This window comes from Bubalus bubalis, chromosome 12 (genome assembly GCF_019923935.1).
Source record: "Bubalus bubalis isolate 160015118507 breed Murrah chromosome 12, NDDB_SH_1, whole genome shotgun sequence".
Taxonomy (NCBI): Eukaryota; Metazoa; Chordata; class Mammalia; order Artiodactyla; family Bovidae; genus Bubalus; species Bubalus bubalis.
The window spans coordinates 77,760,183-77,774,319 of NC_059168.1; the positions used below are offsets into that span (position 1 = coordinate 77,760,183).

At 38.9% G+C, this 14,137-nt stretch overlaps 1 protein-coding gene across 4 annotated transcripts in view; it reads left to right on the plus strand.

Moving 5' to 3' along the window:
* The window catches only part of LDAH (lipid droplet associated hydrolase), an 89,758-nt gene that overhangs the window by 62,022 nt on the left and 13,599 nt on the right, over window positions 1–14,137 (plus strand). For 3 of the 4 annotated variants that reach the window (XM_006076043.4, XM_044926209.2, XM_006076045.4), the window contains 2 exons: window positions 428–662; window positions 10,548–10,630. In XM_006076043.4, coding sequence (XP_006076105.3) covers window positions 428–662; window positions 10,548–10,630 — 318 coding nt within the window. The remainder of the gene's footprint in view (window positions 1–427; window positions 663–10,547; window positions 10,631–14,137) is intronic. The other variant, XR_003102372.3, reaches the window with a different exon arrangement.

Below are 14,137 nucleotides of genomic sequence, written 5' to 3' on the forward strand. Positions count from 1 at the left end.
GTGGATGGTACTTCTCAGTCTGAATAGATCATTGCTGCTGCTGCTAAGTCGCTTCAGTCGTGTCCGACTCTGCGTGACCCCATAGACGGCCTCCTACCAGGCTCCTCTGTCCCTGGGATTCTCCAGGCAAGAACACTGGAGTGGGTTGCCATTTCCTTCTCCAATGCATGAAAGTGAAAAGTGAAAGTGAAGTCGCTCAGTTGTCCCCGACTCTTCACGACCCCATGGACTGCAGCTCACTAGGCTCTTCCGTCCATGGGATTTTCCAGGCAAGAGTACTAGAGTGGGTTGCCATTGCCTTCTCCGGAATAGATCATTAGCCATGTTCTAAAACCTAGTCATTTGTGGATACTATATAGAAGAAATGAGAAAGCAGTAACTTATCCCTTAGGAAAACTTCTCATCAAAATTTTTTTTTTCATTATAGGTAATTCGCTCCATTCTGCTGTTTCCAACAATTGAGCGAATGTCTGAGTCACCCACAGGCAGGTTTGCCACACCTCTTTTGTGCTGGCTTCGATATGCTCTCTATGTTCCTTGCTACTTACTGCTTAAACCATGGCCTGAGAAAATCAAGTTCTTGGTGATCAGAATGGTCCTTCAAATGATGGACATACCAAAGGAATATTTGTGTATGAATATGTTGGAACCGTTCTGCCTTGGTAAGCACATTTTAAAATGTATATGTTTATTCTTATATCAGAAAGTGTTAAGAGAATAACCTCAAACAGTGGGTGAGTCTCAAACAAGGAATTATTTGTTATATTTTTCTCCCAAAAGTTTAAAACTTGAAACAAAATGAAAATAGTGAGGGATATTCTAAATGACAGAGAAGCCTCATCAGGCTTTAATTTTAAACCTTATCCTTCTGATTCTGTACTCTAGCTGCAGGACAATGAGAAAGAATTTTTCTCTATCTACTATATATGGAGTCCCTTACAGGAATCCACGGTGTTCCCTGTTAAGCTCAGTGTATAAACTGCAAAAATCAGCGCAAGGAAACCAGGCCTAATATCCTCATAGAGTGAATAAACTATAATTTTGCTTTGCTCTTTAGAAGTTTTTGGAGAAATTTTAAAAAGTAATAAATAGTAGTCATGGTAGTATAACATTGGAGGCTTTAGTAATTATAGTTTCTGAATATGCCAGGGAATGGTTTTGGTACTTTACTTTTTGGCTTCAAATGTTATTTTTAAATGTAATTTATCTTTTAGTTAGTACTAGTTTATACTATATTTACAAATGATTTTAATAATAAAATTATGCTACCTCCATAGTCTATAAAATGGAGATATTAATATCCTGTACCTCAAAAGATTATTACAGGATTAAATGTGATAATTTATGCAAAGTGCCTATCTAGTATTTTATTTATAATAAGCCTCCAATAAATGGTATAACAGCAGTTGCAGCAGCAGCTAATAGCACTGTTTTAAGCTTTTACCTGTAGTCCTCAGAAGAACTAATGAAGTTCGGGTATTCCTGTCCCCATTTTACAGATGAAGATACTGAGGTTCAGAGAAGTTACATAGTTTGCCTGAAGTCACACAACTAGTGGGTAGTGTTCATATTCCAGCAGTAGGCCATTGTGTCAAGCTTCCTTTACTCTAGCTGCTGCCGCTGTCTCTTTGCTCCAGTCAAGCATAAAAGCAGGACTACTGTCTAAAGTTTATAGTGCTCACTTACATTGATTCCAACAATTTCACGTGCATAGTGAATTCAGAAACAAGTCACACCCCTGCCTTTATAGTTATACAGCCACAGATTATGCGGGACGTACGCGGGACGTGTTTTCCTAAATAGCAAGAAGCAGTCATCACAAATACAAAATTCAGTCTATTTTCTGTATTTATGGACTCCCCCCCCACAATGTTCTACCAACACCTATTGTTTATTATAGGCTTAGCAAGGGAGGGGAAGAAGATAAGATAGGGAGAAGGGAAGCCAGGCTTGGAACAGTCATAAAAATCACCAAAGACTGAAGTTGGAGATGTCCCTTGAGGACCTGCTGGTCCAGCCCCTTATTTTTCCCTCATAGAAGAGAAAGAAATAGCCTAGTAAGTGAAAATGGCAATGACTGTAAGTCATACACCCTCAGTGAAATACCTAGAATTACCACTTTAAAATCTACATAAGGAGACATGTTTTAAAAAAACAAAAACACTATAAGTAAATCAAAATAGAATTCTAAAACATTCAGTAACACATAGACAGGCCAGAGAAAGAACATAGAAAAATAGAAAACAGATAGCTATCAGAAAACAAATAATAAAATGGCAAACAAGCTCTAACATTACCAATAGTTACATTAAAGCAAATGGTCAAAATACACCAATTAAAAGATAAGGATTGACAACATGAATTTAAAAACATAACCTGAGTATATGCAATCTTCAGAAAATGTAGTTAAAGCATAATCATATAGGTAGGTTGAAAATAACAGAATGGGAAAAGATATATCATGCAAATATTAATCAAAATGGACCAGGAATGATTATATTACTATCAGATAAAGTAGACTTCAGAGCAAAGAAAATTACCAGGAACAGAGAGGGATATTACATAATGATAATGGTAAAAGAGTTAATCTACTAAGGAGTCATAGTAATTCTAATATATGTATGTACAAACCAAGTGTGCTGCAAAATATATGAAGCAAAAACTGATACAACTGAAAGGATAATGGACAGTTATAGCTGGATACGTAAATATCCCTCTCAACAATCAGTAGAATGATAGGACAGAAAGTTAGCAAGGATATAGGTGAATTCAGCAACAGTATCAACCAACAGGATTTAATTTATAGAAAATGACAACTCACTCCAGTATTCTCGCCTGGGAAATGCCATGGGCAGGGGAGTCTGGTGGGCTACAGTCCATGAGGTTGCAACAAGTTGGACATGACTGACACAATTGAGCTGCTAGGCACGCACCCACATAGAACACTTCACAGAATTATAAATACCCTCTTGAAGACACAAGCTCCATAAGTTGTGCTCAAGAGAAAGGAATCTTCCTTTCAGCTGCAGTGATTGACTCCTCCTGAGTCTTTGGGAGCCCTGAATGCAGGCATCAAGGAGCAAGACAGTTTGGGCATAGGACACGTTTCCCTCCGTGACTCAAGGCAACCAGAGCCTACCATCTGCATTGTTGCTTGGAGGAACTGTGGAATTTCTTTCCCATAGTACAGTGCAAAATAGACTGTAAACCAGACTAAACACTCAGCCACGTTGCTTCATCTCTGTTCCAAACAACCAACTTGCAAACAAACTTTTGGAGCACAGCCCTTGTATTTCTGACATCCTTTCCTTCTCTGATTTTCTGTTCTCTTCCTTCTATTGATAGATCTGGCTTTCTAACATCCAAGTAACCAATACTTTAGTAGTCTCTTTTTTTCCCTCATTACTCACCCCATCTATAATAACTTTGGGTAAAGAGAAAGAAGGCAAGAATTACCTGTGTTCTTTCTGCTTTGTGTTCTTGGTTTATTCTCTACAAGAAGGTTCAATCTTCTACTCATGACAGTAGGCTAATCCTTAACCAAGCGTCTCCATCATCCTAGCCAGCATCTTTTTACCTCTCCACTTTGGATACCAATTCACCCTTGCCTCTTCTCGCAATGGCTACCACAAAATGTACCTTTACCCAGACTTGCCCTAGCCATCCACTAGTGATTCCTGTTACCTTGCTTAGGACAAATGGAAGAAGGTCCCAGCTGAGAGAGGCTGATACTCTTAAATCCCTGACCCTTGAAGATGATTAGTGTATTCCTCCTGAGCTTCTATCCCATGAATGGTGAAGGTTAATCAATATTTCAACCAACCACTTGAGTTGATGACATGATTTTCATTTTACACAAAGAGAGGGCTTATTGGGGGAAAGGAATACCAGATCTGAGATCATTCACAGTGGTGAAATCTATACTCTGCAGACCTCCCTCCTCCAGACCTACTTCTCTGTGGTTTGACTATCATCCAGACAATGACCTCCAGTATACCAGTCTGACCAGTTTACCTCCTAAAAGGAGGACTTGCAGTGTTTGCACATTATGTAATGTCTGCGCTTCAGTAGAAATCTTACGGAAACAAACGGAGGAAATTTGCCAGTCCAAGTGGTGGATAATAAATCCTGACCTATCTGGATAGAAACAGATTTTCTGTATCCTTTAGTTTATACACATATTTTTTTGTGGTAGTAAGGTCTGAAAAGTTCAAGGAACAAAACTATTCAGATATTTCAGATGCTGTTGTCCTTTTGGCAAAAATAGCAGTTCTTATAGGCTGAGAGTCTGTGTATTAGCCCTCTTTACCAGACTGAGTAAAACCTCCTTTCCTATCCAGCATTCAAGATAGAGTAGCCCTAATTCAGTTAGTGTGCTTCATAAACTTCACCAAGTGTTCATCAATTCAATTTATGTAACTAGATTGTCTTGCATATTACTTTTAAAGAAAATGTATGGGTTTTTTTTTTTTCCTTTAATTCTGTAATAGTTGCTACTATGTATTTTCTTTATAATAGATGTTCTTCTGTTTCATGAGAAATAGATTTCTCACTGAGACAGCTAAATTGGATTTTCTGATCAAAGCTAAAAGCAAATATATTTTAGCTTAGCAGTATCACAGGTCAAGATAATTAACATTTAAAAATATTCTAGAGTCTTTTTGTTAGTTAGACCAAATTGATGTCTTAATTCCTTTCACTTACCTAATTAGAAAAACATAGTGCAGACAAAGGGCATTCCTAGTGGATTACATTACCTTTGTTGCATGCGTTCTTGTAAGAGACTTTTGTAATCTTTCCTTTCCTTAATCAATATGGAAGTAACTTTTAAAAGCATGTACAGTTATATGAACTGAAAACTATTCAATGAACTGCTGACACATAAGCTTCACTAAAGAATCACAAATTTCTTCTCAGAATATTTTTGACTTAATCCCAGAATAATATTTTGAATAAGACAAAACCAGACTCACATGTTACCTAGTCTCTCATTTTTGTATGTAACTTAGGAAAATCCATTAAAAGCCAACTTCAGCTTTAATTATTCATGGAAGTTTAGCCTTAAATTCAGCAGTGAAGGAAAAAAATTTTGTGTGAGTGTGGTATTAGGATTTAGGCAAAAGGTAATTAGATATGGTATTAGAATATCACCTCTGCTTTAGAATTAAATGACTCAGTGAAGGCTTTATTATTTTTTTCTATAGAAGTTTATGTGTGTGTGTGTGTGTGTGTGTGTGTGTGTGTGTGTATTTAAATTATCTACCCCTCTAAAAAGTTGTATTATTTTTTAAAAATCATATGCCTTGAGTTGTGTGTTTTACTTTGATGAACTCTGTTGCCGGGGTCCAGCCCCGGCTGATCCAGGGTATTCGAAGTGGGGACGGCGTTGGCGACCTATTTAATTATTTATTCATCAAAGATATAAAGAGTAATAGAATGAGGATAGCTCAGTAGAAAAATTCAGTGGAGAAAAGAGGCTGAAATAAAACTTCAAGACAAGAAGTTTGCACCACTTACATAGGCCCCAGGCGTCCTTCCGTTCTCCCGAAGGAGAGGAGACACTGAGGCCTCCCCGGTCGGATCTTAGAAGCCCAGGCATAATTAGTAAGCATGGCGGGTTCCGCGCTCCAGATGGAGACTCAGCCAGAGTAAGAGAGAGAGAGACATGGGGAGACCAGTCTTTTGAGGAACTGATCTCAATTCTTTATTTTCCATGGTCTACTTTTATACACTGAGATGTTATGCAAAAGTCACACGGGGTCAGCAGTCCTGACTTTTATCAAAGTCAGGTGCTTCATACAAATGTAGAGGTCTTAGGGGTGTTACATCATCTTCTGGCCAGGGGGCCTGCTGACAATTTATGACCCTCTCCTTGTGACAGCGGTCAGTCAACCAGGACACTTATTTCTCCAGAGGTGATTATTCTTAAAACAGATGCCACCCAAATAAAGTTACATTCCTATAGGGTGAGGGTGTAGTGGGTTTTAGTTAAGGAAAGAATTTACTTGGCCTAAGGTCTAACGTGATTTATATCAAAGGTTAATACTTATTTCTTCTATATATTCATTAATGTGTATAAGGGCAGGGGATGTGGAGACTTAGCAGTAAACATTGGCTCAACAAATGAAAAACCCTTCACCAATACAATTTCTAATCAGCCCATTATACTTATGCTTTTCTAACTTTTCTAAGGAACCTGTTTTTAGAAGGTTTAAAGCATCTTGTGCCTCTCACGGTTGGGAGGCTGTGAGCAATCACATGTGGCCGGACAAGCCTGTCAGGCAGGCTAGAGAACATTCAGAGGAGTTTGTAGGTTAAAACACTCTTGTCACGTCCAGGAGTTTTTATTAACTGGAGCTCTAGGTTAACTCCTTCTCCGAAAGAGGTGGTGGGGGACAGCCCCCCATAAAGTCAGAGGTGTAGGTGAGAGCACAAAGTAGTAAAGTAGGCAGGCTCTGGTTATGGGGGTAGATGCTCGAGGATTTCCAGGGGGACTCCTGAGGCTCGATCCCGCCTTTGCGTATGTCGAGCCTCCTTCCTCATGACCTTTGCCATGGGCGGAGTGCCTCACGATGGCCCCCAACACTCTGTCACATTGATAAGAGTATCTGTTTACAAATCAGATCAACAAATACCTGCCAACTTGGCTTCCCCATGTCAGCGTCTAGACTCCCTTGTGACATCAGCTCTTGCTCTCCCTCAAGGACGGCAGTAGGTTTTTCCTCCTGACCCTCCCCCCAAACCTTCCCCTAAAAAGAAAAACACCAGCTCAGTCCCTACCTATTTATTTTATTTAACAGCCCTTACTGACACTTGCCATGAACCAAGGACCTGGATAATCACTGGAGAGAATAAATGAAATATAGCTGTTGAGATATATATATATATATATAAAATCACCCTAACATTATATTTCTATTTACATTTATATGTATATAGCATGGTAGAGTACATAAGTGTGAGGAATTTTAATATATCACAGTTAAGACTGATATGAACACAGATACAGGGCAGAAATAGTAACGAGAAAGGGAGAAACTAGTTCTACCTAGGTAAATAAGGGAGAAGACAAATGAATTCGGACTTGAAGATGACTTGGGAATTTTCCAGATGGACAAAATGGCATTAAGGTAGGTGATTAGGTTAATTAAACAGAAGGCAGCCTTCTGTTGTAGATCGTGTTTACTTGGAGAATTTAGTGATAGCGTTTAGCCTGTGACACGAATGTCCTATTGGTCTTCCGGTTTTAGCCCGCCTTCATTTCATTCCTTCGCCATTCCACTGTGAGTTGAAGTCCTGTAGTAATATTTAAACACTAAGGTTTCAGAAGATGATGGTAGCAAATAAAATAGAACATTAGACTCAGTGAGGGTTTTTTATACCTGTATTTAGATTTGTTATGAAATGAAAGTAAGTAAGTACCATTCCTCTAAATCATTCTCTTCCCTTCATGTTTTGTTTCCATTACTGCTACTACTAGATATTTCCTTCACTGTGGTGCTTGCAACTCTGATTTCTGCTGGGTTTCCAGGAATGCTGTCGACAGTCATTGCCAGGAGAAATGTGTTTTCCCCTTAGGAAATTACACTTCTATCTGGTATTATTGTTTCTGACCACTGTGTTGTGTTACAAGCATTTCTGAGGGAAGAAAAGGATGGCTTCCTTGGAGCAGTTACTGGAAAGGAAACTTTATTCTACTTTCTAAAAGCAAACAATGAAAAAGTGTACATAGATGGGAAATTACCTGGAAAAACAAAAATGAGAATAAAAGTGAAGTACATCCCCCAGTGAAAATTTTGCTTTTTAGAAATATAAGATTCCTTACACGTTTTTTGAATTTTTTTACATTTCACTAATTCAAGAATAACACTGCAGAAAAGTGCCTGAAACATAAAAATGTTTACCTCCATGAATGATCAGAAAGCAAACTCTCATGTAACTTCTACCCAGCTCAAGAATCACCATTGCCTGGATACCACAAGCCTCTTTTATGCCCCCTGCATATCCCAAGTCCACTCCTGAGCTCATTCAGGTTGTCAGCAGAATCTAGTTCACTTGGCATTTTGATTGTAGTCCGTATCTTCTTGCTGGTTGTCAACAAGGGGTCCCTCTCAGCTCCTTGAGGTTAGTTTCATATCCTTCTCACATGGGCTCTGTCGTCAAACCAACAGCAGTGCGTTTCATCCTCTTGGGACTTTGAATCTGCGACTTTCTCTTCTGCTACTAGCCAGAGAGAACTCAGGTTTTGAAGGACTCATGTGATTAGGTCAGGCCCACTGGGATAATCTCCCTTAAAGTCATCTCCACTTTATAACATAACCTAGTCATGGGAGCAATATGTCATCTTACTCACAGGTTTCACCCACACTCAGAGGGGATTGATTATAAAAGGGCAGGGATTGTCTGTGTCATCTGAGAATTCTGCCTACCAGAGACCACCTGTTTTCTGCTGTTCTGAAATGCCACCTTTGTCAAGAATTGAATAACCATATATGTGTAGTCATTTCTGGAAGAATTTATTTAGAATCAATATTATTTCTTCTTTGAATGTTTCGTAGAATGAACCAATGAACTCATCTTGCCCTGGAGTTTTCTTTATAGAGAGGCTGTTAAGTTACAAATTTAATTTCTTTAATAGATAGGAGAACTATTGAGGTTACCTATTGTCATGAATGCTTAGTCGCTCAGTCGTGTCTGACTCTTTGCAACCCCATGGATTGTAGCCAGCCAGGCTCCTCTGTCCATGGGATTTTTTTTCCAGGCAAGAATACTGGAGCGGGTTGCCATTTTCCCTTCCAAGGGATCTTGCCAACCCAGGGATCGAACCCACATCTCCCGCATTGCAGGTAGATTCTTAACTGCTGAGCCATCAGGGAAGCCCGTCTGTTGTCAAGTGAGCTTCAAATTTGTGTCTGTGTACAGACTGTTTCATCTGAGTTTTTAAATTTCATGGCAAAGTCCACAAAATTACCTGATTATCATTACTTTGCCAGCAAAGGTCCATCTAGCCAAGGCTATGGTTTTTCCAGTAGTCATATTTGGATGTGAGAGTTGGACTATAAAGATAGCTGAGTGCAGAATTGATGCTTTTGAACTGTGGTATTGGTGAAGACTCTTGAGAGTCCCTTGGACTGCAAGGAGATCCAGCCAGTCAATCCTAAAGGAGAACAGTCCTCAGTGTTCATTGGAAGGACTAATATTGAAACTGAAACTCCAAAACTTCAGCCATCTGCTGCGAAGAGCTGACTCATTGAAAAGACCCTGATGCTGGGCAAGATTGAGGGCAGGAGGAGAAGGGGATGACAGAGGATGAGATGGTTGGATGGCATCACCAACTCTGGGAGTTAGTGATGGACAGGGAGGCCTGGCGTGCTGTGGTCCATGGGGTTGCAAAGAGTTGGACACGACTGAGCGACTGAACTGAACTGATCCTTTTGATGTCTGTAGTATCTGAAGGGTTATCATTTCTCATTCCTGATATTGGTAATGTTTTATGTATTCTCACATTTTTTTTTCTGAACAGTCTGGCTATAGAGATTTATCAGTTTTATTGAACTTGTTTTTAGTTCCATTTAGTTTCTAATTTGTTTTTCTGGTCTCAATTTGATTAATTTCTGCTGTGAACTTTATTATTACTTTATTCTGCCTACTGACTGGAGTCAGACCAACTATCTTTTATATCAATATACACAAGTATGTTAAGTCCTATATTTAAGAGAGAGAGACTTTAAACTGTGTTTTTAAAAAGATCCATTTATGATTTCAAGAGACGTACTTAAAATGACAAAAGAGTAAAAGTAAAAGACAAATAGGAGGATGATGCCAAAAAGAAAGCAAACTAACAATAATAACACCAACCAAAGTGGAATTCAGGGCACAGAGAATCAAATGAAAAATTGTGTAGCAGTACCAGAAAGTCTTTACCACTGAGCTACCAGGGAAGCCCACAAATTTGGATTACCGTTGGCTTTCTTCCTCTTTTCCAGATATTTGTTATCTTGAAAATGGGAGTCACTCTACCTATTTTGCATATAATAGGTATAATAGGACTGACCTTCATTAACAACTAACTCTTCAAGATCATTTAAACCTATTTTAAAACAGACATTCTTTATAGTTGTGTCCTTTCTAAAAAAAGGTTACCAAGATGTTTTAATGTTTGCAACTGTGTGTGGTTTCCCTGGTATGCATGATTTAGCTGTTAAAATGTGTGATTCTAATCCTTAAGTCATAAAAATACCTTGATCAGGTACAGTGATACACATCTGCTGTGATATCTGACATTAGGCCATCATACAGCTAAATGTTGCTGCTGAGAAAGCCAGGTGAAGGTAAGAGAGAGCCTTACATAGGGCATGCCCTTGTTTCCAGAGTCAGTGCATGTCACCGACTCACGCCTCTCTCGGCCTCACTGACATCTTCCATCACATAGCACTTGCCAAAAGAAAAGGGTGAAACAGGAATTGACTATAATTAATTTGACATTTGTGTTTGTCTTATATATTCTAAATGTTTGTCTTTTTTTTTTTTTTTTTTTTTTAATGTAGTTAACGCTGCCTACCTTGGGAGCCAAGAAATGAGGGAGGTAGTGAAGAGAGACGACGAAACCATCAAAGAACATTTACCTAAGGTAATCACTTTAGTGCGGCAGTACTTACTGTGGATGAAAGGCTAGAGTTGGTTAGAATTTATAAGACCTCAAGAGTTTGTAAATTTCAGATCATGTTCTAGTTAACGTTAATGTAGTCCTTGAAAGTTGCATAGAAAGTAAGTAAAGCTGACTGCATAGTTACTTAAATATGTTTTACCGCCTGTTTTTGTTGGGTTTATTTTTAGAACTAATACTTTTCTCTAGAGCGCTGTACTGAAAAGACTCACAATAATATTTATGGGGAAAAAAAGTTATTTTAAAATATAAGCGAAACATTGGAAAAGAACTGACATTCCTGTGATCTGATGACTCGGTGAGCCCGTCTTTCTTATTCTCCAATGCACTAGTGTAGGAATGCCCAGTTCTGACATCAAGACCAGTTTTCTATACAAGCAGGTGCAGAAAGGGAACGACTGAAATAGTTAGCACTTTTAAGTTGCTGCTGTAAGTGATAAAACCTTAATACAAGCATATTTGGAAGTACCAGTTTCTGAAACTGAGGGGCCATGGTTTAGGATGTGTCAAGCACCCTAGAATTTAGGTGGCCCTGGTACTCCCATGGCAGCATTTACCTGTCTGTCCATTCTGAATAGGATAGAGTTGTGCCATCTAACATGGTAGCCACTAGCCACATGGGTTTATTCATGGCTCCTCTGAATTGACCTGTGCCATAAGTATAAAATACACATTGGATTTTAGAAACTTAGTACCAAAAAAAAAAGTAAAATATTTCATTAACATTTATGTATTAATTACATGTTGAAAATGGTAATATTTTAGATACATTGGGTTAAATAATATATTGGATTGGCCAAAAATTTTGTTCAGATTTTTCCGTGTGATGTCACAGAAAAAGCCAAATGAACATTTTGGCTAATCCAATATATTATTAAAAGTAATTTCATCCATTCCTTTATATGATACTTTTTAAAATGTAGTTATTAGAAAATACACTAAACATTTTTTTTTAATATACTTAACGAGTTTTTTTGGTAATTACCTGCGTGCCTTTGTATTTCTGTTGGACTGTGCTAATATAGAACTTTGTAGTCAGTGCTGAACTGTGACATTTGCTGGATGCAATGAAATGAGCCCCACTGAGTGACCAACTCTTACAGGGCCCAGGAACCTACAATCTGCAAGTAAAATCTTAAATACCCTGCTGTGTTTAGAATCTTTAAGACATTTGACTTAAACTTGCCTACAGTTAATTCATATTTCTATAACCTCCCAATAAAGTTATCTTAAAGCAAGAAATGTGTATATTCTTAAAAAAATATTTTTAGAATATTGATCTATTGTAGCTTCACCCAGAAAGGACTTTTGAAAGTGCCAGTCTGTTTGTCTTACGACCACAGTGGTCATCATATTTCTAAAATAGCAGTTGGCTGGAGATTGAAATTTTGAACACAGAGAATACCCTCACTAGCTGAGTGGGGAGGTTGGGGCCTCATAGGGACCCACTTTCCAGGGCTTGCAACTGTTTCCAGTCCCTGATGTCTGTGAAAATGCAAGAAAAACAGTATTTTATTTTTTAGTTAAATTATAAGTGAATGTGTTTCAAAGCCTCATTTAAGTTCGCAAGGCTGGAAGTTGATAAAAACAGCTCAGTTCCCAGTTAAGAAGATTGGCAGATGCTCATTTGACACTTGCTGAGTGACTCGACCCATCATGTGTCATATTCTGTCTTACCACCTGTGGAAGCCAGCTGCTGCGAAGTACTCATCATGCCTGGATTCTGTTTGTATGTTGTGCTCAGAGAGAGGTCAAAGGAAGGTGCTAACTTATTCCTGTCCCAAGTTAAATCCATATGCAAGTGTAATCATTCCCAGATAGAGGGCGGCTCATGGTAACAGTGTCAGGACTGTACTTTGCAGAAACTTTTGTGGGAGAAATATGGAGGTATATGGTAGATGGCAGGCATTTCAAGGTTAATGTTAACACACAGTCACAGGGCTAAACCTTTCCAGCTAGAGGGAATGGTTTTATTTTGTTTTTAAGATAGCATTGAATGTATTCATGAAACTTGGGAAAGCAAGGCACGTTTAGTTTAATGATGCAAAACTACCCGCAGTTAATTGACTACCCTCACTACCAGCCACATTTGAATTCTCCCCCAGAATAAGACAGTTCCAATTGCTAAGTGAAACAAGGTATAAAAAGATAGGAAGTTTATTGCAATTTTTTGTTTCTGTAATGAAAAAAAAAAAAAGGAAACATGCTGTAATTTAATATTGGTAAAAAGTTGAATCAACATATGTCCCAGTCTGCCTGAGAAAGTAAAGAAACGAAAGGGCACATGGTTCTAGCAAAATAGTGGGCATTTCCCCACGCCTTCCAAATCAGTTCCCAAGACTAGACATATCCCTGTTTTATTTTTTTTAATGTTTGTTTATTTATTTGGCTGCATCAGATCTTAGTTGCAACACTTGGCAGGATCCTTCATTGCAACATGTAGACTCTGTTAGTTATGGCATATGGGCTTTAGTTGCTCCATGGCACGTGGTATCTTAGTTACCTGACCAAGGATCGAACCTGCATCCCCTGCATTGCAAGGTGGATTCCTAAGTGCTGAACCACCAGGGAAGTCCCCATATCCCTGTTTTAGGTCCATCTCAGCCCAAACATAAGCATTCAGAAACATCTTTCCTGTTCAGGACTGCACATTGTGAGGATGTTTTGAGCCACACATTTTGTTGCAAAAATCATTCAATTTATCTGTTATTCAACTTTTAAAACAGTTCTGGAAAATGTATCTTTGTGCCATCCAGGCAGGAAGCCACAGTCCTCTAAAAACAGTCACTCTACTGCCTCATGTGGATGGCCTTTGGATTCTTTCTCCTCTAGAAGACTGTCATAATCAGCAGGCTTTGGATCTAAGTTCAAACTTTTTACCACTGCATTTCCATATGAAGAGAACTTTTTAATCTTCTTGAAGCTAATGGGCCTTTTTAACTCTGAAAGTCTCCAGAGCTGACTGTCTTCCTACTGTCCAAGGTCTGGACACTTTCCACCCAGAGTCAGCAGCACTTCAGCACTACATACAATTGTTTCCTTTTCCTGAAGCAAAGATATCAGACTCAGTTGTCTCCAAAAGAGTGGAGCAGGGCCTGTGGCATCATAGGTTGTGTTCTTTCCTCACCTGACAAAACTCTACCTGCCCTTTAGGACTTGGCTCCACTGTCATCTTTAAGAGGCCTTCCCCAGCCCCAAGTTTTGCTTAGAAGTGCCTCCCCTCAGCACCCCTAGCTCCATATGTAGAGTTATAACATCGCATTTCTTACATGGGATTTTTATGTTCCCACCCCCACACTCCTTGGAGGTTTTTCTCGTCTCGGTGTCCGTGTGGCCTAGCACAGTGCATCGTGTTTGGTGAACAATCAGTTGATGTAGACTAGATGGATGGACAGGAAGGCTGTGAGAGTATAGATTCTAAGCCTTGTTTGTGCCATGGATCTCTTTGACTGTGTCATGGATAGACTCCTC